General features: G+C 41.9%; 1 protein-coding gene across 7 annotated transcripts in view; it reads right to left on the reverse strand.

Moving 5' to 3' along the window:
* Positions 1 to 26,297, reverse strand: part of LOC136884672 (THAP domain-containing protein 1 B) — a 163,505-nt gene that overhangs the window by 21,868 nt on the left and 115,340 nt on the right. For all 7 annotated transcript variants that reach the window (XM_068230121.1, XM_067156934.2, XM_067156933.2 and 4 more), the window contains one exon: positions 5,761 to 5,922. In XM_068230121.1, coding sequence (XP_068086222.1) covers positions 5,761 to 5,922 — 162 coding nt within the window. The remainder of the gene's footprint in view (positions 1 to 5,760; positions 5,923 to 26,297) is intronic.

A 26,297-nucleotide genomic window follows, 5' to 3' on the forward strand; every position in this document is an offset into this window, starting at 1 on the left:
ATAAATTTTCCAGCTAACTCATTCCTGGTTGCCAGCGTTTCGCCCTTGTGTGCCAGGTTGGGCTCATCAGTTGGTACCTAGCACACCTACCAAGACGCATGGCTAGTGCATACCGTGGAGGCCACTGCGTAGGCCAATTGTAGCCACCGGCAGTGCCTATGCACTATGAGACACTCTGTCTCACTACTAAAAATTGATGCCTGCTTGGCCATCAGATAATACAGATGTTGATTCCCATAGGGAATCTGTAATATTTGTTCCGAATGAGTAAATTTATAATACCAATATAAATCAACATCTGTATTATCTGATGGCCAAGCAGGCATCAATTTTTAGTAGTGAGACAGAGTGTCTCATAGTGCATTGGCACTGCCGGTGGCTACAATTGGCCTACGCAGTGGCCTCCACGGTATGCACTAGCCATGCGTCTTGGTAGGTGTGCTAGGTACCAACTGATGAGCCCAGCCTGGCACACAAGGGCGAAACGCTGGCAACCAGGAATGAGTTAGCTGGAAAATTTATAATGTCCAATAACGGACCATTTATATTGGTATTATAAATTTACTCATTCGGAACAAATATTACAGATTCCCTATGGGAATCAACATCTGTATTATCTGATGGCCAAGCAGGCATCAATTTTTAGTAGTGAGACAGAGTGTCTCATAGTGCATTGGCACTGCCGGTGGCTACAATTGGCCTACGCAGTGGCCTCCACGGTATGCACTAGCCATGCGTCTTGGTAGGTGTGCTAGGTACCAACTGATGAGCCCAGCCTGGCACACAAGGGCGAAACGCTGGCAACCAGGAATGAGTTAGCTGGAAAATTTATAATGTCCAATAACGGACCATTTATATTGGTATTATAAATTTACTCATTCGGAACAAATATTACAGATTCCCTATGGGAATCAACATCTGTATTATCTGATGGCCAAGCAGGCATCAATTTTTAGTAGTGAGACAGAGTGTCTCATAGTGCATTGGCACTGCCGGTGGCTACAATTGGCCTACGCAGTGGCCTCCACGGTATGCACTAGCCATGCGTCTTGGTAGGTGTGCTAGGTACCAACTGATGAGCCCAGCCTGGCACACAAGGGCGAAACGCTGGCAACCAGGAATGAGTTAGCTGGAAAATTTATAATGTCCAATAACGGACCATTTATATTGGTATCAGAAATCTTCCGAGGAAGCTAAGAAGTATGGTCTTCAGTGTTCTTGGCCGAAAAGAAGCAGCAGATCCAGCTCTTCCTAGGATGGATAAGAAGAGAACAACTTGTAAATTGTGCCCAGCTGAAAAGCGAAGAATGACAGCCAACTACTGCAGCAAGTGCGACACTGCGGTCTGCGCGGAGCACCGCTGTGATATCTGCAAAATCTGCAGCGCCTGAATCAACTGCAGCATCATCAAGACATCATATCATTGCAAGTAAGATTTATTTTGAGCTATTACCAAAACTTTTAGATCATTTAGCCCTCTGTTTAAACATACAATTTATTTTTTAAAATTAAATATACTAATTTCAATTTTTTTTCAACTTTTCAGACGGACTTAACTGCTAGGTGACGTCGACGACTAGACAATGCTTGACATTGTTCCTCAATAAAATTTTCTTTTATATTCAATGTATTTTCATCTTTTAAAAGTGTGTAAAATTAAAATATGTTACATAAGGTTTGATTTTTCATTTCCATTTTACCAAAATAAGTGTTTTTTCTCAAGATCGTAAAAAATATGACATCATACCAATGATGTAAGTTTTAAGCATCATACCATTCCAGGGTTAAGTTTAGATGTGCTAGCGTTGCTACTGCACCTTTATCTCTCCCACGTAATACCCCGGATACATTTCCATGCACTAATTTCTACCAACTTCGAACCTGTGTTTCTTTTCTTCATTACCTATAGCATGAAGAGGATTGAAGCGGGAAAATAAACTCAATACTGGCTTGGCCATGCGGTACTTGTGAAACAGCCAGAAACTACGCCCGTTGCCGTGACAACCAGTAGGAATGCAGGGGCGATTTAGGCCAGGGTTCTAAGAATCTCTTAAGAGTAAGTTGCTAGATTTCCCATTTGCTGCCGTTATCCTTGAAGCAGGTGTCAGGGGTGTGAGGAAGATAGAAAGCACATGCTAACAAACTAGTACACGTCTTGTCTTTGCTTCTTGTAAGCCTAAGCTACGGATTGCCAAGCATAGTGTAGCGTCATAATTAGTATGAATAGGAGTAGGTGAAGTTACTTGTAATATCAACGTACAAGCTTTTTTTAAAAAGTGAAAATGAGCGCAACTCAGAGGAAAGAGATCAAGCGAAAGGCACTAACAATAAAAGACAAAGTGGAGATTATAAGGAAAGTGGCGTCATCTACACTTTCTCGTGTTGCTTTGGCAAAGGAGCTGGGGATGCCGCCGTCTACTTTGAACGATATTATAGCGAAGAAAGAAGAGATCTCTGCTTCTGCAGGGAATACTTCAGCAAATTGTAAGGAAGTTAAATCTGAAAAGTACGATGAAATAGAACAAGTTCTGCTAATATGGTTTAAACAGCCCTTTCAGTGGGACTATTGTGCAGGAGAAAGCCTCATGCAAATTAAGGGTACCTTTTACCGCGTCGAGCGGGTGGCTGGAACGCTTTAAAAATCGAGCCGGCATCGTTTACAAAGCCGGCCCCGTGGTGTAGGGGTAGCGTGCCTGCCTCTTACACGGAGGCCCCGGGTTCGATTCCCGGCCAGGACTGGGATTTTAACCTGGACCTGGTTCGAGGTCCACTCAGCCTACGTGATTAGAATTGAGAAACTATCTGACGGTGAGATATCGGCCCCGGTCTAGAAAGCCAAGAATAACGGCCGAGAGGATTTGTCGTGCTGACCACACGGCACCTCGTAATCTGCAGGCCTTCGGGCTGAGCAGCGGTCGCTTGGTAGGCCAAGGCCCTTCAAGGGCTGTAGTGCCATGGGGTTTTTGGTTTTCGCTTACAAAACAATTTGTTGCGAAGCAGAGAGTGTAAGTTCGCAGGGAAGGGAAGTGTGGAAGGACATGGTTCTGCCTGCTAAAATAATCAAACCTTGCAACGTTTTTATATAACTTAATATGTTCCCTTCTCTTATCAAATATATTTATAATATGGTATGTTCAATTATTTTACTTTATCTCTAAAAATATTGTCATGATAATCAAATTTTTATATTGTGGCTTTCTGTAAGCAGCTCTTATATATCGGCCTATTTCGGTATTGTTCACAAACGAGGAATCTGTTGGCTGTGTGTTTCACATGTATTTCAAAGTACAGAATAAGTTTTTGGGCATTACCCCTTTTAAGAAGTTTCCTGCTTAAGAAGTTTTTTTTTTGCAGTCCCTTGAAAAACTTCTTAACAGAGTTTCACTGTATTTACAATAAAAGTGATCTGATAGTGTCTTGTGATAAGAAACATACTGTATGTCATTCAGCTACTAAGCTTTTTTTTCCAGTTATTTTTTAGTATTTCTTATAATTTTGCATTAGTTTTGCCGGAAAACCTAACCTGACGAAATGCTTGTGCTTTCAGTGGCTAAAATGGGCAATAAATTACAGAGAAAGTTCTTAGAAGGAGAGCTGTTAACAGGCCACATTAATGTTTTATTTATAGAAGTTTGTAAAAGAAAAACCCTTGCAGAGGTGATAAAAATATAAGCTAGTACAAATGAATTGGTGTGGAGCGTGAGTGTCCCATCATTTGAGTTGAAGGCTTGGCCAATGCCCGCATAAATGTCCCATCAAATGAGCTAAGTGGGTTAACAAACTGCATTCATATTTTGCCAACGATGCTTGATTTACGTAAAAATATACTTTAAAATTACATTCATAACAATGAATATTAATGCGATTTAATAAATGACATAAGATGTTCCAAATTTGTAACAGCCGTCAGCTTAGTTCATTTGTACTCCTCACTTGCAAATCCAGTTCATGCTGTTCCTCATTCAAATGCAGAAACAGAATGATTCCTTTTTGTGCTGAGAGACATCAAAACTAAAAGTACTCCACTGTTGGCAGCCCTTAAGGTGGTTTTCCATTTTTACACTAGGCAAATGCTGAGGCTGTACTTTGAGGCCATGCCCGCTTCCTTCCCACGTCTAGCCGTTTCCTATTCCATTGTTGCCATAAGACCCATCTGTGTCGGTGCAACTTAAAGCAGTATTAAAACAAAAACAAATGAGAGAGGGAATAAAATGGTACCAGAACAACTTAATTCACTTTTAGCTATTGATTTCTCCTTCAAGGTGCAAGACAAAGACTGCAGAACTTGTGACAACATGGACCCAATACCTGTCTCTCCACACCCAAAGTATAGTTACGTGCCAACAATGTTATAGCCACCTTTGGTACTTCCTGGAAAGGGCTAGCGAGTTAACTGGGAACTCCCAGCCTGAGGGCATGGCTAGCCTCTCCTTGTATTGCACTCTTTGCCTAGTTTTACCCACCACATTCTGTAACATGAAACAGAAACATTCCCTATCTAGCTGAGCTCTCAATATTCTAGTAACCCATCATCGAGATATAAAAAATAGGCTGCCGTGAACGAGGGGAAGATGTAGTTGCTGAGGGTCGAGTGTGGGTTGGGTGTTCCATCAGCCAGCGTTGAAGTTCAATAGTCGGGCTGGGGCAACACTAATGTTGGCTGCCACCTATTTCCTATTGGTGTCAGAGAATCCGAGCAGAGTACGGAGCGTGTACTGCCTTGGAGTACTGACTGGAGTGCTGTACGTGTACAGATGTGGACAGAGCGGTTGGAACTTGATGGCAGATATGCTGGTTGCCGTGTGTGTACTACTGTGAAGACAGCAGTTGTGAGTGTAATTAAAACAGTGTTAATGGATATTGTTGGTTAGCACTGTTGAGCTGCTGCTGTTTTGTAGTCAGTGCTACGTAGCAAACTGTGTTTGTGTGAATTTCTGGACTTTTTCTGGAGTTGAATCATGGAACAATCATTGGGTGCTGTGGGGGGTCAGCAGCCCTGTGTTCAAACCCCTGCATGCCGCTGTGTGTGTGACGGAGCAGGGCATGCGAGCAGGCTTGTGAATAAGGATTACAACCGTGTCAGATAATACCAACGAGCCGCAAAACCTGCTGTGTAAATAGGAAACAATGAGTGTGGTCATTCATGGTTGCATAGAATTGTGTGTATATGTGGGGTCATCCTGAATAAATTTTAGCGATAAAACAGACTGTTTTATTTGTAATAATATGTACGACTTCAAAAGACCAAATTCACCTAGAGATTTCAAAAATACTTACAATCAACTAGGAATTTTAAAGAAAGAAAATACCTTTGGTTTTAATATCTCGAGTAAAAGATTTGCAAGGTCTTCAGGTAAAATGAACAGACATGGTCTCAAAAGAACAGGTACAGAGCTCGATAGCTGCAGTCGCTTAAGTGCGGCCAGTATCCAGTAATTGGGAGATAGTGCGTTTGAACCCCACTGTCGGCAGCCCTGAAGATGGTTTTCCGTGGTTTCCCATTTTCACACCAGGCAAATGCTGGGGCTGTACCTTAATTAAGGCCACAGCCGCTTCCTTCCCATTCCTAAGCCTTTCCTATCCCATCGTTGCCATAAGACATATCTGTGTCGGTGCGACACAAAGCAAAGGAAAAAAAACCAACAACAAAAAACAGGTAACATGGGTTTAAACAGCTAGAAGAGGATAATAATAATAATAATAATAATAATAATAATAATAATAATAATAATAATAATAATAATAATAATAATTTCTCACCATTAAATCTTCCCTTGAAGAAAGATTATTCTCAGACCATGATGCTTGCTCTTCACTAAATTGTTCCAAGTATTCTAATGGATCTTGCACCTCTTCTTTCACCACCACCTCTTCCTTAATGCACACTTGGGGCAATGCTTCTTCATCTTTAGACTCTTGTCCCTGTGAACAGCATTGCATAACATGACAAAATATGATCTATCCATAAGGGCGAGTCATATGATACCTTACAAGTGCAATAAAAACTTGAAATGTTATGTGCTATTGTTCTGTCCGTAGGCAGGATTGACACAAAAGCTTTAACAAATATCCTATAGACAGCAACACCATGCAGACAAGCGGTGGAGGTAATGATTAATGTTTTAAACCCATTCCGCTACAATCACGGGTACAGCTGTCGAGAGTTCCGCATACAATAACATGCAATGACGAGTACAACTGTCACTGTGTACTCAAGTGGGAAATACGTCTGCCTATCGATTTCTTACAATTGTGATGCTGTACTTTAGAATTACGTTCCTAGATAGTGCTAGCGTGTTTATATGCCAATGTTATTATCCGAAGGCCATTTTGTCAAAGTATATCTTGCGTCTAAAGTTGGTCATCTTGTTCATGAAATGAATGCTATGGAGCAAGATGTGTAAACATCACGAGGAAGAAGAGGAAAGAATTCTGCGATTTCTTCTTGATGGTGATGAAGATAACTCAGAATTATCTGACAGTAGTTTTAGCAATGGCAGTGCGTCTGGGAACTGTGACTCCGCTCGTGAAAGTAAGGATGAAAATAACTACGTACGTAACCTCAACACATCGAACAACTGGAACTGGAATTTGGCCAGTAATGTTCCGAAAGGCAATGCATGTGCAGTTGTTGGGAAGCTAAATACTATAGTCAGGAGGTGTCTGAGTGATAATGCTACAGAATATGACGTTTTGAGTCAGCTCCTTTTGACACTTTTTGGGATGGAATTTGCAAGTAAACAAATGCCTATGCAAATAAAAATCATTGATTCTATTGAAAACGACCGAATGAAAAAGACGTCGTATGACGAAGCTCAATGGTTTCTAGTCACTGCAGATGAGCTAAAAGCACACTTTGCTCTTTGTATATTGATGTCACAGTCAAAGAAATCAACAAAGCAAAGTTATTGTTCTAAAAGAAGGGTTGTGGAGTCCCCTCTATTTGGAGAAACAATGCCCTACAGAAGATTTGCAGCAATATCAAGATATCTACACCTTGCCACAGATTCATAAAAAATAAAGGGATAAATTGAGAAAACTAAGACCAGTAATTGAACTTCTCTTGGACAGACTTCAGGAAGTTTACACTCCTGGTGAAAAAGTAGTTACTGATGATGTTTCTACAAAGATAGACTTTCGACCTGAGTTTTCGACACAGTGATTTCATCCTGTTTTGAACGGTTATAAAACCAAATTTTGTAAACTAAGAGGTCCGCAACCTCGCTACGTGCACTTATTGCTCGTTTCCATCTGTTATCATTTGTTTTCATTTCTTTTCTTCTCAGGTAACACAGTTTTTAGATTCAATTATGTTTTGTATTAACCCCTGTTTTCACTGAATTTTAACGCAGTGAGTTGGTTTTTGCTCCACACGATGTAATTGTATACTGGGTTGTTTTTATTTCCGTCATGTCTCTCGTTTGTTTTTTCATTTGTTCCCTCATTATGTTTTTTGGCACATTTTTTAGCTTGTATTATGTAAATTAGTTCAACCCCTCCGTTTTTTTTAAATAGTGAAAATGGCTCAAACAAGCCAAAACATGTATGAATTTGATTACTCCATCTAATGATGGAATTATATGATGTATTGAATTAGGAGGATACACTTAATTTTACCTTTGTAAAGTGATGAAAGCCTCACAAAGATCCGAGGTAGATTAGGTTATGTCCAATAGAATCCTTCAAAAAGAGCACGATTTGGACTGAAAATGTACAAAGCATGTGATCCTAAGAGTGCATATTATTGAAACTTTATGATTTATACAGGAAGAGAAAACCAGGATGTGGGTGGGGCAAGGGACGGAATCCAGCTGCTAACAACAGGAAGAGAAAACCACTATTGGTGGGGCAGGGGATGGAATCCAACTGCTAACAACAGGAAGAGAAAACCACTATTGGGTAGAGCAGCGGATGGAATCCAACTGCTAACAAGTGAAAAGAGTGCTTGAACTCTGTGAAGAATTACTTGGTGTTTCGAGAACAATATACATGGACAATTGGTATAGTTCTCCTACATTATTCAGGCTACTGTTGGAAAGGGACACTAATGGAATTGGACAATGCGACCAAACAGAAAGTTCATCCTATCCACCTTCAAGTCCACAAGTTTGAAGTAAGGCAAACTCACATTCGCCTCGTCCAATAGTATCTTAGCTATAAAATGGATCAACAAGAAGACTGTGCACATGTCAACAGTACATGCTACACCACACTTCGTAGAGGTTGAAAAGAAGTATGGCCAAGGTAAAAAGGAACTAAAGCCAAACATTGTAGTGGACTACAATTCAGGAAAGGTTGGTGTGGATTCGTTTGACCAGCGAATAGCATCTTACCCTCTTATGTGCAGATATGTAAAAAGGGCACAAGAAATTGTACTTCTACTTGCTGGATTGACATTGCTGAATTCTAGCTACATTCATGAAATGCTGAGCACGAGAAAAAAGAGAATGAGTTTATCATTCCGAGTCAACATGGCAGAGCAAATTCTGGAAGATGTCACCCTTCCTGATAACGCCACTACAGGACATCCATCTCAAGGTAGTACACCAATGAGACTACAGGGAAGGCACTGGGGTCATTTTCCTGAAAAGATTGCTCCTACAGCAAGTAAAATAGCACCATCAAGGAGATGTAAAGTCCGTTTTGAGCGTGGAATCCGGAAGGAATCTTCCTTCGAGTGCAACAAATGCAACGTTGCCCTCCACCTGGATGGATGTTTCAGGCGTGCCATACCTTAAAAGACTTCAGTTAATTGTGGTAAGTTAAACTCTAACACAATATGTTGTTAGATTGATGCAGTATGCTGTTGTAACCATTTTAGCATCCATAACACAAAATGTACGAAAAATAATTGCATTCCAAGGTACATTTTTCAAGGAAAATAACTGCATGGCAATGGGTTAAGAGGAAGTATTATGAAAGCACCCTCTCCTAACAATAACCAGAGGAGTAACTGCTACCTCCTTATCCGTAAAGGGGGAACTCCCGCTTCAGCGAGTAGGCTGGGAATGGGACTAGTACAGAAGGCTCCCATTGCCAGCCTAACTTCATTATGGTGAATACTGACTAAAAGGCTCAGTGTAGATTTTGATGCTGAGCTATAAGCCGCACTTCCATAGTCAATTCGAGAGAGGACCGCTGCCATGTAAACACGCAGCAGCACTACACGGTTAGCCCCCCCCCCAATGAAGTGCCGCTGAGAAACTTAAGCATGTTAAGTCTCTTCATGCAGGCAACCTCCAACTGACGGATGCGGGGCTGCCACATTAGTCTCTTATCAAGATGGAGACCCAGGAATCTGCAGGTGTCTACTGCTGGTAAGACACTGTTTCGCAAGCAGAGCTCTGGTTCGGGATGCACAAGCCAACGTCGACAGAAGTGTACAACTGAGGTTTTCGCCGCTGAAAATCGAAAACCATGTTGCAGGGCCCATCTGTCGACTTGGTTAATAGCTTGCTGTAGCTGTCTCTCAGCATACAACACCCTTCCAGAGCTGTAATATAGAGCTAAATCGTCTACATACCGCGATGGAACGACTGCGGGCCCAGCAGCGGCAACTATGCCGTTGATGGTGATTGCGAACAGCGTGACACTCAGTACCGATCCCTGAGATACTCCATTTTCCTGAACGTAATATTGAGAAAATGCATTCCCTACTCGGACTCGAAAGAGCGGGAGGGACATAAAGTTCTCAATAAACGTTGGCAAATTTCCCCGAAATCCCCACTGGTGTAGTGTGGAGAGAATCCCATCGCCAGGTAGTATTGTAAACTTTCTCCAGGTCAAAAAACATGGCGACTAGGTGTTCCTTCTGGAGAAAGGCCTCCTGAATGGCGCTCTCCAGTCTGACAAGAGACCCACCTTTTCAATGGCCCACACAAGACGCCAGTTAACCATCCTTTCAAATAGCTTACAGAGGCCATTCGTAAGGCATATTGGCCTATAACCATCCACAAGTTTTGGAACTTTACCTGGCTTGGGAATTGGTATCACAATTCCCACGCGCCACTGAGATGGAAACACACCCTCACTCCATGTTCTGTTGAATAGGGTGAGGATACCCTAGAGACATCTGTCACTCAAATGTTTCAGCATTTGATTGTGGATTTTGTTCGGTCCAGGAGCCGTGTCTGTGCATAGCATGAGTGCACTCCACAACTCCCACTCCGTGAAAGGCACGCTGTAGGGATGTGAACCACTAGAGACGAAGGAGAGATGGTGTGCCTCTACTTCGCGCTTAATTGGTAGAAATGCAGGGTCGTATCTTCCAGAGCTGGTCGTATCTGCAAAATGTGACATGATGTGGCCTGCAATGACTGAAGGAATCGTAATAATATCTCCATTAATGGACATACTGGGGACTAAGGGCACATTCTGTACTCCGACAATACGGGAGAGTTTTGTCCACACTTGTGATGACGGAGTATGTGCCGTCACAGAAGACACATACTTTTCCCACGTAGCCTTCTTACTTTCCCAAATCAAGAAACGGGCCTTCGTGCGCAGACGCTTAAATGTAATATGACTGGCCATCGTAGGATTCTGACGATAATGCTTAAAAGCTCGTCGACGATCATGTATGGCTGTTGCAATTTCGTCCGTCCACCATGGGATCTGTTTCCAGCGATGAAGACCGGACAAGGAAGGAATTGTTTCCTCTGCAACAGCCAGATTTCCAGTAGTAACTGAAGAAATGTGGTCGTCAACAGACTCCAGCATATCATTGGTCATCACTGCGCATTTAGAAAATTCTGGCCAAATTGCCCGCCGAAGTAACCAGCGCTTGGGTACTTCAGACTGTCTATGATTCAAGATAGATAGAATTATCGGGAAGTGGTCACTATCACAGAGGTCGTCGTGTACTTGCCACCGTAGCAGGGGAACTAGCGCACGGCTGCACAAAGTGACATCTAGGTGTGGGAATGTGCCATGTGCGCTGCTGAAAGTGTCGGTTCCCGTGTATTAAGCACGCAAAGATCAAACAGATTGATCAGTCGCTCGAGCAACCTCCCTCTAGCACAGGAAGACGGGGAACCCCATAGTGTGTTACGGGCGTTCACGTCTCCCAATAGGCAACGGAGCGATTAAATCTTGTAGTGAATGCATTTCAAGATCGTAGTCCGGTGGAATGTACACGTTGCACACCGTTTTCATTACTGGCAACTGCATCTAGCTGAGCACAAAGTGCTGAAGGTGTCTCAAACGAGATTCCTGTAGGCAGACTATGGAGGCCGCATAGACGGATATCAACTGACGTAACTCAGCTAAGCAACAGTGATAACTACTGCAGTTCCACTGCAATAGTGCCATTGTGTGTATAGGTAGCATTAGGAAATTAGTACAATTGCTTGCCCTTCTTTCGGTCAGCTACCTGCCAATTTCCGCCGTCTTTGTCGGTGTCCGTTATGTCATCTTTACCATCTACAATAACAATGGCTTCAGGCTCCGTTGTGTCCTCAGCATGGGGTGACTTGGAGACGGAGCCCGCCGTAAATGGTGAGTTCTCTGACTTTGAACGGTGGGCCTTCTTCCTGGGAGAACCGAGTTCCCCAGAAAGGGATCATATAGAGACCGTCGGGGCCTCTCATTCTTACCCGCCATTTCCTTATTCTTTGAATGACAACCGGCAGATTGTTTGCCGGTCTTCTTCGGGGATGCTGTGATCACCGATGGGGTTGGAGAAGACCTTTTCTCCAACTTCTTAGGGGAGCGCTGTGGCTTCCCTTTCTCCTCCTCCTCGACCTGTGCTTTGGTAGGAAGGCTGGAAAAAGGTTTTCCAGCCACATTTGGGGAAGTCATTCCTCCCGCACTTAAACTAGAGGACTTTCCAGCCGAAGGTGCCTGAGAAGTGCCCCTTTCCAGACATTTTTGGCAATAACTTGTTTACCAATGCCTTTGTTGAGATTTGTTCTTCCTTTTCAAGATTCAAGATACCCGTCTCCCTTAATCTCGAAAATCATAGATTAGGGAGAGGGTATTATTTATTGTAATCGTTTCATAATTTCATAATTTGTGATACACGCAGTATACAAAATTAGAAGGAGTAACTTAAATAACTATTGTGAATAGTGTTAATAATTGGTACATGCGATGAATATTCATACAAAGCAGGTGCATAGAAATTGAACAGAGAAAGAATACTATAAACTGAATGTTGGAGTTCCATTCATATATAGCATTATGGCAGAAAAAAACCAAAACATCTATTTATAGTGATATCTTTTTGGATTTTCAAAGATAATATTGCCTTTGCAGGGTGTTAAGAAAAGAGAGAAAATGGAAATTATTACTCGACAATACATGAAACTAGTAGAACTACTGTAACAAGGTAGTTCCATGCTATCCCTTAAGCCTATATAGCTAATGGCTCTAGACTTCAACGGAGTTATATTGTCTAGGTTACCTTAGGCACAATTCGGTTCCTGGCTGACATGTATAACATCCTTTCCTTCCTTCAATTTCCTGCTCCACCTTCCCCTAATAATGTTAAATAATTTTGCAATTCTATACAATTGTATACAACTGATTTTCGTTCTGAATTTTCTTTACATCCTCATCGTCTATGAATTTTTCTCGTATTTCCTTTGTCATATGGCAATCTTTTATAAGGTGTGCCCATCCCATCTCTTCAGAGCATATTAAACATTTACTTTCATCCCTGTTCCTTCTATATGCTTTATTTTTATGTATCCCCATTAACCACCATATTATACCCCTCATTCTCCTTTTTGTTATAAACTCTACATTTATTCTCATTCTCCCATATATATTACAAAATTCTTCTAATGACTTCTTACTTCTACATTGTGCATCAATGTCTTGTTTTTCAATATCCTTAATTCTTAGAACTATTTTTTTTTTAATTTTTTTTTTTTTTTTTTTTACATATTTTCCACTTCTCTATACATTCTTTTTCCCAGTAACATCCCATTCCAATCGTTTCTAAAATATTCCGTACCCCATCCACCCAGTATCCTTGGTTCTGATGTTTCATTTGGTGTTGATATGCTATCTGTAAAATTTCGCCCCCTTCTCGCAACTTCATTCTCAACCAATACTTTATTATCCTTTTAATAATGTCCACTCGCAGACTTATATCTTTGAACATCATTCTCACTCCACAATTAGCTGTACAGCTGGGTAGACCCATAATTATTTTCCCAAATCTACTCGTAATTGTATCAAGTGAGTCAACCTTTTCTTCAACTCCCCAAATTTCCACTCCGTACAACACTCTAGATTTAACTACTGCATTAAAAACATTTTTATGCATTCTGTAGTCTGTGTTGGGCATCTTCTTCTCCAGTATGCTAATGGCTGACAGTGCACTCATGCCTTTTAGCTTTGATCTTTTTATTTGCTCTGACCACTTTCCGTTTCCACTTAAAATCATACCCAAGTATTCTACTTTATTGACAACTTCTAACCTCGTCTCGCCCATCCACCATTTTTCATTCTTTGATAATTTATGTCCTTTTTTGCACACCATTACCTTGGTTTTCTGTACATTGATTTTTAAGTTCTATTCTGCATACCTGCCAACTTTACAAAACCAAAAATCAGGAGATTTTGATATGAAAATCAGGAAAAATCAGGAGAAATCAGGAGATACAACTGGTCAAAACTGCTTATTCTACATGTTTTGCGAAATACAGTACTACGGTATATTTATAACACTTATTGTCTCAAAGCCCGACTGTTGCTATACGAGACTACAAGGCTAAAAATTACACATCTGTATTAGCTCACAGGAAGTACGTGAGTGAGATGATCGGTCTCTGATAAGCCTACTGAAAATAGTATGAACTCATGCTCCACATGTGTTAGTCATGTTCTTAGATGCCATTACTTAGCAAAGGTTAATATAGTATTGCATCAAGCGCCTGCGTGATTATGCGAAGCGCAATGCTATTTGGATCAAATAACTAGCTGATCTACCCGTGCTTCACTACGGAATTCTCAGAAAGACTGTCCTTATAGTTTTCCTGACTGAAGTCAACATAGGTCATTACAATGATGCCAGTATGAATATCGCGATTAAAACAATGCTGTCATATGAAATATTCAATAAAATGAAAACAGCACACACACATTTAGCGGAAAGTACTACAGTGTTGATCTAACAGTTCAAAGTTTCAGAGCTAGAATGACCAGGCTGCATACAGCCACGAATACTCCTGTGTAATTATTCCGTTTAAGTGTGCACACTGTTCATTCCAATCACTGCCTCGAAGTAGGGATCGAATAGCTGGAATACTACGATGATCCAGTGTGTTACGTACCAGTAGTATCAGAAAATTTATGAACTAGAGGAATGGCAGGCTAAAGAAGAGAGATCTAACTGCCCACTCCCCAGCTACTTCCCGCCAATATTCAGGCAGGCTGTTATACTCGATACGCAGCAGTAATCCCATCTATCAGAGATACATGGCAGCAGAATACACAAACCACATCACAACAAACAATGGTCAATGTAATGTTATTGTTGATAGATTTCATGAGCTTTCTATATTGGAGGCCTTCACATTTAGTTTTCTTCCGAATCTGTGATATTAGATCATCTAATGTCAAGTGAGTCCTTTCTTTCATGACAACCTCTTGTGTTATTTAAGCGATTGCTCCTTCATGACTTTTTTTCTCATTTTTATAATCATCTTCACAATTTAACCAGCATCACCACCAATATTATTATAGTTGGTACTGTAAAACTGAATAAGACACAAATAATCGGAAATTGTATTCTTTATAACTTTTGTTATGTAGTACTTTTCAATATGACCAGTAAGGTAAGTAATTAAAAATTAAATTTTTGGCACCTTCCCCTAAGCTACTATTTCAAACAGAGAGAGATAAATTAAAATTAGTCAGAATTATCCCCAAATGGCTCATAAAAAAATCTCTAGAAAAGTCACCAGCCGTTATCATTGAAAATCTGTCACTAAATTACTAAGAAAACTCAATATCTAGCGACTAGTCTAGAATCGACCAAAGAGAATGGAATGACTAGATTGATGTGAACGAACGCGAACATTCCACGCGAGAACGAGAGATTGACAATCGATATACGCGTCGCGATATATAGGTTTCAATAAACATCGCACATTCGCGCACATTTCTCGCATGAATAAACGTCGATATTTCGTTTGAAAGCGGCCAATGAACGAAGGACTGGCGTAAAAAACGCTGAAATGGCGGGATTTGAAAACAAATGAAGTTCACCAAAAAATAAGCTAAAATCGGGAGAAATAACAGAATAATCGGGAGGCGGGAAAATCTGTCGAAAATCGGGAGTCTCCCGCCTAAATCGGGAAAGTTGTCAGGTATGTTGACAGTAATTTACCACCACATTTATACTACCTTGCATACTATTGGGTGTCAAAGTGAGCAGAAGGATGTCGTCAGCAAAAATGAGGCCCGGAATATCTCGGTTCTCAAGACTTGGGTAAACCCCTGCCTCGAAGCCTTTCGATTGAAAGATATCATTTATAAAGAGTAGAAACAGTACTGGTGACAATTTACAACCCTGTTTTAATCCTACATTAGAGAATATTTCTCCAAATACTACGCCCTCCTTAGTTTTTATTGCGCACCTTACTTCTGAATATATATTTTCAACTGCTGTTATCATCTTCTGGGACACCCCTATCCCTCTCATCTTGGCCATGACTGCCCCTCTGCTCACAGAATCAAATGCTTTCTCCAAATCAATAGTAGTAATGTATACTTTTCCTCCTTTCTTTTTTACATACTTATCTATTATTGTTTTCACTACAAAAATATTATCTGTTGTCCTCATCCTTTCTCTAAAACCTGCTTGCAGCCTCTCCAGAATCGATTCCCCCTCTGCCCACTTCATTATCCTTTTTGCTAACACACCTGTATATATTTTACTTAATGTATCTAGCAACGTTATACCCCTGTAGTTGTTAGGGTTATTTTTATCTCCCTTCTTCTTATAGATTGGGCAGATCACTCCCTCTTGCCAAGATTTTGGGAACTCACCTCCTTCAAATATTTTGTTAAATACGTTTCGCCATACTTTCTACGATATCCTTATTCTGCGCCAGCTGCTTCTAAAATTCGTTAGTGATACCCGAAATCGCTCCTGATTTGCCTTTCCTGGCTTTCCCTAGTACCTCCCTTATTTCTTCTTTCGATATTTCCTTGTCTAATGCCGGCACAGTACACCCTAGCCCTACCGATATACCGGTATCGTTTAATCTCGGTCTCCACCTATCTTCAGCCTCTAATAGTTTCTTATAGTGCTCCACCCAGATAGCCTGACTTATTACCGTCTGCCGCGGCAGCTTCCGTATTCCACAAATCCTATTAATTGTACTCCATACTTTTCTACTATCATTCTGTTTTGCATTGCTATTTAATTCGACAACTCTCTGCTCCTGCCATTCAGACTTAGTTGCATACAGTAATTCCCTACATTCTCTTCTCAAGTTACAGAATCCCATCCTATGGTTTTCTCATCCATGCTTCCGAAACTCCTTCAATGCTTTCATCACTTCATACTTTTTATGCCTGCATTCGTCATTGTACCAGCCTTTTCCTATTATATTCTGCCCCTCCTTTATCCTCATCTTCTCCCCTGCCATCTTTACAGAATTTTCAATTATTTTAACTGCTGTACTCGTTTGGTTATATTTCGATCATTGAATCTATTCCAGCTTTCACTATCTGTCCTATTTCTCCATCATAATAATTCATAAACTCGTTTTTTAGCTCCTCTCTCCACCTATATTTAGTGACTATCGTTTCTTTGTATTTTATCATATTGCTTGTTGGTGTCTTACCCTCTCTAACCTTTATTCTGACAATAATTGGGAGATGATGCGACTCACCCCATTCCTTAACCTCCATACTTTTAATCACAGGCAACGCATTCCTGGAGCATAACGCCAAGTCTATGCTACTACCCCCTGTTTCCATTATGTATGTCAGGTTCCCTAATTCGTCGCGATGCCACCATCCATTCAAAATATATATAGTTCTATCGTACCACATAGCTCTAGCAACTTTTCTCCATTTTTATTACAACCCTTATCCTGGCTCACTCTCTTTTTTACATAAACAGCTTCTGTCTCCTTGTCGTATACCGGCTTCTGGTCTGCAACCCTCGCATTGAAATCCCCCGTTATTAGAATGCCTGTATCCTCAAAAATATTCTGTACTCTATTGATTTCTAATGCCAACTCATCAAAGAAAACTCTTTTCGCAAATGGCGAGGTTTCAGGAGGGTTGTAGACAAAACCAATACATAAGTCTGACTCATTTTCATCATACATCTTTATTCTGACCCACATCATTTCCTCCATATCTGTTTCTATCTGAATTATTCTAGCTTGCAAATCCTCCCTAACCATCACCATTATCCCACCCAGGTATCTGCCCCGTTCGGTTCGTCTCTCTTTTGACTTATAATAGACTGTGAACTCTCCTATTTCTATAATAGTTTTTGGTGGAATGTTCTTCCTTTTCTTGGTTATTGGTGCTGTGACAAACTGTCTGCTTGCCAGATGATGGTTTTTCGGGAGCAGTTGCTACAAAACTTATTGGTGTTATTGGTACTTTCGCATCCTTCTCAGCAAAGGAGACTGAGAATTCCGGAGGGGCCATGGTAAAGAGCTCCCTAAAGGAAATTTTGCAATTACCCACGGATACACCCGATAGTTCTCTGTATTCTGATTTAAGATTCAAAGGCCTCGGACTTTTCAAAGCAACCTGGGAAGTACACCTGCAACAAATAAGCGCATGCAACGCTCTTCGCCGAGCCAGCAATAGCTACGTTTTAAAGATGCATGATCTGACATCCGAAACGACGCATTGTCTACAGGCCCTCAACATCACAGATATTAACCGATTCTCCAATAAAGGCAGTGACCTTCCAAATCCAAGAAAAATCCGCCAAGAACTAAGAAGTCGTGAAATGGCAACTTGGTGCTCTTTGCCTCAGAAGGGGATCGGTGTAGAGTTGTATAAAGAGTACACACCGGCCAATAATTGGATTAGGCATCACCAGGGACTTTCTTGTAGCGAATGGCGAGAGGCAATCAAGATGACATCGAATGTTTCTGCAGTACGAACTATCCCGGGCAGAACTCAGGACAGAAACCTCTGTCGCAGATGCGCCAGAGAGAAAGAAACACTGGCTCACGTCCTGGGTTCTTGCCCCTACGGCGAAGTACTGAGAAGCTCACGTCACCACAAGATAAGATCACTGATTGCAGAAGAACTCCGTAGCAAAAACTTCCGTGTATATGAAGAAGTCCACGGTTTGTCTACGACAGGGAGCACAAGACGAATTGACATAATTGCCTTTAAAGATAACGACACGAAAGGCTTCATTATCGATCCGACTATCCGATTCGAGCACCATGTCGGCCAGTCTACTGAAGTTCATCTTGAAAAACAGAACATCTACGCGCCCACCATTCCGTTCTACAAAAATAAATACCAGCTGAATGAAGTAGAGATTATCGGCCTAATGATTGGTGCTCGTGGCACAATACCTGCCTTGTTCGTAGAATTCTGGAAAAAGTTCGACCTGCCCATCAACAGCATTGAAAGAATAGTTACCACCACCATACGTGGATCAGTACAAATCCTGAAATCTCACCTGTTCGGACCTCCATAATCTAAGAAATCCTTATTATCACTATATTTCTATATGATAAAAACTTTCTCTATCCTGATATGCTTTACTTTGTCCATTGTGGCAACCCGTAATTGCGGGAAGTCGTTGATTCGTTCAATAAATATATATATAGTTTATTCAGTGTCTTAATCTCCTGGATCTTCTTTTCTTCATTGAATATAGGACAATTCTTAGATCAAGGGATTTGCTCACCTGTGCAGTTTAGATACACGGGTGGTGGTGTGCATTCTACACCGGTATGTGCCCATTTTCCATATTCCCCACATGTTACTGAGCCTTGGCAGCGCGGCGATGTGTGACCAAACCGTTGGCAGTTGTAACAGCGCGTAGGTGCTGAAATGTAATGTTGAACTCTCAACATATACATTGAAACTTTAATTCGTTCGGGCAGTGTTTGTTTGTCAGAAGTGAGTATGAAAGCACCTGTGTCGTGAAGATTGGCTTCGACACCCCTCTTGATCCTCTTGATGTCGGAAATTCCCTGACGTGCAAGGATTCGGATGAGATCATCAGAGGCTCTGACTAAGTCCCTATGAAACATGACCCCTTTAATGGAGTTCAGGGACTTGTGCTTTTCCACCTTAACAGGTACTGGTCCGAACATTGTAGCTTCCAGCAACCTCTTACTCTGTACAACCATAGTGGTCTTGATTAAGTACGGAGCCGTCTCACAGCTTCCGCATCTCATCAACCTCTCCACCAACAATATCCTCCACAGCATTACTAATTAGAAACTGATTTTCTTGGAAGGAAGCTCTGTCCATCGACTCTGGAGGCAACCAGGAATCAAGGCAGATTTTCCTCAGACGTTTCTGTTGTATGTCCGGCGCTCCCTTCTCGCTCCGCCAGCCAGCTGCACGCGCGCCTGTGTATCATTCTGCTAGCTTCGACGCGCAGCCCTCAGTGCGCGTGCCTGACCATCGAGTGTACTATAAATAGGAGCTCCCTGCCTGCTCACTTGCCCACTTGCCCCGGTGTCCAGCTCCAGAATACACCCTACGTCGAGCACGGAGGCTACTCCTCTTGAAAATGTGCTTCGACCAGGTGGACTGAATTTCTGGCAGTACGAGGTTTCACCTCTGGTCACCGCTCCCTTACCTGTTTCCACTGCCTATGTTCCGTAATTCTTTTACAAGCCATTTTCATTCCCTAGGTTATGCAAGCTCCCTTAGTTTCGCTAGGTGGAATTTCTTCAATCAATTGAACTTGCTTTTTAGGAATTCAGGCACTTCAACAAACAAAGACTCTCAAAGACATTTATGTTAGTGTGCCAGATAGTTCTCGACTATCAACGTGTCAATTCACAAAGACTATCTTTTCAAGATAGGAGTGTATATAAAGATTGTAAACCTGTACATATTGTATAAAGACAAACTTTTCTCAAGATTCAATATTCCTTTTTGCTTCAAAATAAATTTCAGTTATTTGTGTAAATACCATAAAGTGAAGCAATAAAAGTTGTGTTTTGTAAATTTCAACCTTGGTTACAACACAACTCTATAGCAACGAGGTAAACACGACACTACACTTCAACAGGCCCAGTTGTCAACTCTACGGCGACGTGCTAAACAACAACGACACTCCAACCAGTTCTGACACACAGCTTACCTTACTCTTTCTTGCACGCATCTCGCAATGGCTACTGCGGAACAACTCGCTACGGTCTTCCAAGCCTTACAGCAGCAACAACAACAGTTTATGCAACAACAACAGGCAGCATTAATTCAGGCTATTCAAGCTATTTCTGTCTCTACACAGCCATCAGCTATTCCTCCGTTCTCTGCTTTTGATCCGGCTAAGGAAGAATGGTCAGTTTATTTAGCCCGTTTACAACAGCATTTCATCTGCTATTCTGTCACAGATGATCAACGCCGCCGCGCACTATTTCTTAGTTCGGTTGGCAATGCTACGTGTGAATTACTACGTAAATTAAGTCCGGAAGAACACGTATCTGAGGTACCCTTCACGCAGCTCGTGGCCCGTCTCACGGAACACTATGCCAAAGCTCCTCACATAGTGGCTGCTCGCTATAAATTTTTTCAGAGCAGAAAGCAACCCCATCAGACACATACTGAATGGATAACTGAATTGCGTGGTCTAGCTAAACCCTGCCAGTTCATCTGCTCCAAGGACGGTTGTGGTTCATCCTACACTGATTCTCTCATTCGGGACATGATCATTTTACATACTCCTGAAGACAAAATACGTTTTGACGCTGTCAAGCAGAGTAACCCTTCTTTAGAAGACGTCCAGCGTATTGCTACGGTTTATGAGCTTACTACCAAGACTGCTGCAGCCATAGCTTCTCCACACGAAGTTGCACAAGTCTCGCCTCAGGCCCGCAAGTCCTCTGCTACAGTGAACCGTACGGATAAGGCGCTCTCCACCAAGCATTCTCGCCAGGTTCCCTCTCGTAATGCTACACGGAAGCCCAATTCTAAAAGCACCTCGAAACTCCGGAAGCATATACAGCCCCGCCAAGACATGGAAGTTGATCAGATCAATCTTATTCTTCCCACAAAGGATTCTCACAAAATCATCATTCCTCTCTCATTCTCTGATCGATCTGTCGATTTTCAATTAGACACTGGATCACCTGTCTCTATTATTAACCTGACTACCTACCACGACTTAGGTTCACCTTCATGCTCTCCAGCTGACATCCAGCTTGTGACATTTAACAAGAAGAAAATTGACATCAAAGGTCAAATCAAGCTTCAGGCTAGTTATAAAGGAATTCAGAAGGCCATTCCTCTTCTCGTAGTTAACAACTACACTGCATCAAACATTATGGGCATGGATCTATTTAATTTATTTGGTTTCCAGATACATGACAACATTAACGTCGTATCTACATTGCATCCTACTTCTGACGTTACCGCTCTCCTAGCGCAGTTTCCTGAAGTCTTCGACTCTCAGCTCGGAACAGCAAAAGACTATACAGCTCACATACAGCTGAAATCCGGAGCTAAGCCTCGCTTCCTCAAAGCTCGTCCAGTACCCCTAGCACTTCAAGATCAGGTCACGAAAGAATTAGAAAGATGGATACAAACTGGAATTGTTGTACCAGTTACTTCTAGTCAATGGGCTACTCCACTCGTGGTAATCAAGAAACCTGATGGTAATGTTCGACTTTGTGGCGATTTTCGATCTACAGTCAACGCACAACTCGACACAGATATCTTTCCTATTCCACGTCCTGAAGACTTATTCCGTCGTCTCTCTGGTGGACAATTCTTCTCTCGAGTTGATCTTAAAGAAGCATATCTCCAGCTACTTTTAGACGAAGAATCTAAGAAATTTCTCACACTCAACACTCCTCTCGGACTGCTCCAGCTCCAGCGGCTCCCATTCGGTGTTTCATCCTCAGCGGCTATTTTTCAGCGCTATTTGGCTCAACTAACCGCCTCCATTCCCGGTTGTGCTAACTACCTGGATGATATTATTGTTACTGGAAAAGATCATCAGGAACATCTAACCAATCTCCGCCTTCTTCTCCAGAAATTGCAAGACAATGGCCTACGAGCAAATCTCGCTAAATGTACCTTCTTTCAGCCTCAAGTTCACTACCTCGGACATATACTTGATAAGAATGGAATTCGTCCTAGTACACAGAATGTCTCAGCGATAGTAAACATGCCAGCACCTCAGAACCTCAAGCAGCTTCAGTCCTTCATAGGCAAAGCGAACTATTATAATAAGTTCATTCCACGTTTCGCTACAGTGGCAGCTCCATTAAACGCTCTACGTAAAAAAGGTGTTAAGTTTCAGTGGACTCCGCAATGCCAACAGGCATGGAAAACAATCAACAACGCCTTAATTCAAGCTATACAACTCACTCATTTTCAGCCCGACAAGATCATCACGCTAGCTACTGACGCTTCAGACTACGGTGTCGGTGCCGTTCTCTCCCAGAAGGATCGTCATGGACAAGAACGCCCCATCGCCTTCGCTTCGAAAACACTTAATGACCATCAACGTCGATACTCACAGATAGAGAAAGAAGCTTTAGCCATCATCTTTGGTATTCGCCGTTTCAATGAATATCTCTATGGCAACCATTTCCTGATCATTACCGATCATAAGCCTTTAAAGATAAAAATTTCATTGTTCCGTATTGAAATTATTGATGTTAAAAATTAAATAACTGGAGGTTCAACCTATTCAATACTCAAAAGAAAGAAACGTAGCAATCACATTTCTATTTAAATGGGACCGGTTTCGACCTTAGTCTAGGTCATCATCAGCCATAAAAAACATGTAAAATGTTTAAGAATGTTGGAGGTCAGTTTTTCACTGTTAGGCACAAAGACATGACATCACATTCTGTTTTGCACAAAGTCACAACATTAACAAACAACTTGCGAAGATCAAAAAGGCTTGAATTCGCAGACGAACAGATCTGTAGATGAAAGCCGCCAGCTCCCGGTGACTACGTGGCACACTCAAGGTCACGCGCTGCGGCCAAACACCAAAGCAGAGTGGAGAACGTTTCGAAGGTCCAGAACCTGTCACGGCTGCGGGAAGCCAAGTACGTATATAAAAATGTACGATGCCAATTAGTATAACCGAACGAGCACCCGTACTCCAGCTAAGATCTTGGTAAACAGTTGATTTGAAAAAACAATTGTAGAGAGAAAAAAATGTAGTAAAAAGCGCAATATCGGAAAACAAATGAAAACTTATATGCACAGTGCGCTATTTAAAAAAAAAAAAAAAAAAAAAAAAAAAAAAATTAGGTTATGATTGAAGTAGTCGAAGTTGGCGCAAGACAAAAATTTTTGAAAGAGGAGAATAAATTAAACGAGGAAGAGTGATAGTGAAATAAGAGAAAGAATAAAAGAAATTGAAGTTAGATGGTAATGAGGAAAGATAAGATAGGGAAATGAAGGAGGGGTAGTTTTTTTTTTTTTTTTTTTTAAATAGCGCACTGTGCATATAAGTTTTCATTTGTTTTCCGATATTGCGCTTTTTACTACATTTTTTTCTCTCTACAATTGTTTTTTCAAATCAACTGTTTACCAAGATCTTAGCTGGAGTACGGGTGCTCGTTCGGTTATACTAATTGGCATCGTACATTTTTATATACGTACTTGGCTTCCCGCAGCCGTGACAGGTTCTGGACCTTCGAAACGTTCTCCACTCTGCTTTGGTGTTTGGCCGCAGCGCGTGACCTTGAGTGTGCCACGTAGTCACCGGGAGCTGGCGGCTTTCATCTACAGATCTGTTCGTCTGCGAATTCAAGCCTTTTTGATCTTCGCAAGTTGTTTGTTAATGTTGTGACTTTGTGCAAAACAGAATGTGATGTCATGTCTTTGTGCCTAACAGTGAAAAACTGACCTCCAACATTCTTAAGCATTTTACATGTTTTTTATGGCTGATGATGACCTAGACTAAGGTCGAAACCGGTCCCATTTAAATAGAAATGTGATTGCTACGTTTCTTTCTTTTGAGTATTGAATAGGTTGAACCTCCAGTTATTTAACGATCATAAGCCTCTCGTACACTTATTCCATCCTGGTAATAAGATCCCAGAGAATTCCCTCAGAAAGCTTCAAAGATGGTCCATGTTCCTTTCTGATTATTCCTATCAGATTGTATATCGAGCCACATCCCAGCATTGTAATGCTGATGCCCTCTCCCGCTTACCCGTTGGTCCTGATACTGCCTTCGATTCTCAAGAATCTGAATGTCTTCAGTTGGACATAGAACTTGAAGATACTGTATCCAGTTTTCCTATTGATGCTACCTGCATAGCTAAAGCTACGGATAAGGACAGTACACTTGCTACTGTACGTACTTACATCCGCAACGGTTGGCCTCTTCATAGCACACTTCCTGCCCCCCTGGCACCTTATCATCGTATGCAGCATCGTCTCACGACTCGTGCCGGAGTTGTATTACTAGAAGCAGGCACCATCTTCCGAGTGGTTATCCCACTTAGCCTACAGAAACAAGTTCTCGAATTATTACACCAAAGCCATTGGGGTATCTCCAGAACAAAGCAACTCGCCCGTCAACACTGCTACTGGCCCGGTATTGATGCCGCCATCGAAAAGCTAATACGTCATTGTGAGCAATGTCAAACGAATCAGAACGCCCCGTCTTCTGATCTTGCTTCATGGCCTCCTGCTACTACTCCATGGGAACGAGTTCACATCGATTTCGCAGGTCCTTTCCTCAATTCCATGTGGTTAATAGTCATCGATTCACTGTCAAACTTTCCATATGTCGTGGATATGCATTCGACTACTACAACCGAAGCTACCATTCGTGCTCTCCAGAAAATCTTTACTACAGAAGGTTTACCGCAAGTACTCATTTCAGACAACGGACCTCAATTTACAGCTACTGCTTTTCAGAACTTTTGTACACATAATGGCATTCGTCATATCCTAGCACCACCTTTCCACCCTCAATCTAATGGTGAAGCTGAACGCTTCGTACAAACATTTAAAAGAAGTATGAAGAAAGCTGTCTCTTCAGGCTTAACTAAAGACCAAGCCTTGCTCCAACTCTTAAACAACTACAGAACTCTACCCGGCGCTGATAATATCACTCCTGCACAGAAGCTCCATGGACGACCTCACAGAACTTTACTTTCTCTGTTACAGCCTCTTCCGGCCCAGCATAAGACCTCACCAACGAAGTTCTCCCTCAACGACAAGGTCTACACCAGGACATTCAAATCCAACCCACTCTGGATACCTGGAGTCATCTGCAGATCTTTGGGTCATCGTCTATACGAGATACAGACTACGGAGAAACGTATCTGCCGCCATCAAGATCAGATACGTCTGCGCTACCGCCCCTGTCCAGCTATTGATGCTATTGATAAACCAGATAAATCTATTGCTGAACGAGCTTTAGATCATTTACTAACAATGGGTTCCTTTCAGGACGAGACAGCGCCACTCCGCCCAGTTCCAGCTCCGGACAATACAACAGACAAATCAGCAGCTCCGTCCCAGCATTGCAGTCGCCGCCAGCGCCGCCGCCGTTTCACGCCGTACCGGCGTATTTAGGAGGGGAGGGTGTTGTATGTCCGGCGCTCCCTTCTCGCTCCGCCAGCCAGCTGCACGCGCGCCTGTGTATCATTCTGCTAGCTTCGACGCGCAGCCCTCAGTGCGCGTGCCTGACCATCGAGTGTACTATAAATAGGAGCTCCCTGCCTGCTCACTTGCCCACTTGCCCCGGTGTCCAGCTCCAGAATACACCCTACGTCGAGCACGGAGGCTACTCCTCTTGAAAATGTGCTTCGACCAGGTGGACTGAATTTCTGGCAGTACGAGGTTTCACCTCTGGTCACCGCTCCCTTACCTGTTTCCACTGCCTATGTTCCGTAATTCTTTTACAAGCCATTTTCATTCCCTAGGTTATGCAAGCTCCCTTAGTTTCGCTAGGTGGAATTTCTTCAATCAATTGAACTTGCTTTTTAGGAATTCAGGCACTTCAACAAACAAAGACTCTCAAAGACATTTATGTTAGTGTGCCAGATAGTTCTCGACTATCAACGTGTCAATTCACAAAGACTATCTTTTCAAGATAGGAGTGTATATAAAGATTGTAAACCTGTACATATTGTATAAAGACAAACTTTTCTCAAGATTCAATATTCCTTTTTGCTTCA

The sequence above is a fragment of the Anabrus simplex genome, chromosome 13, assembly GCF_040414725.1.
Source record: "Anabrus simplex isolate iqAnaSimp1 chromosome 13, ASM4041472v1, whole genome shotgun sequence".
Taxonomy (NCBI): domain Eukaryota; kingdom Metazoa; phylum Arthropoda; class Insecta; order Orthoptera; family Tettigoniidae; genus Anabrus; species Anabrus simplex.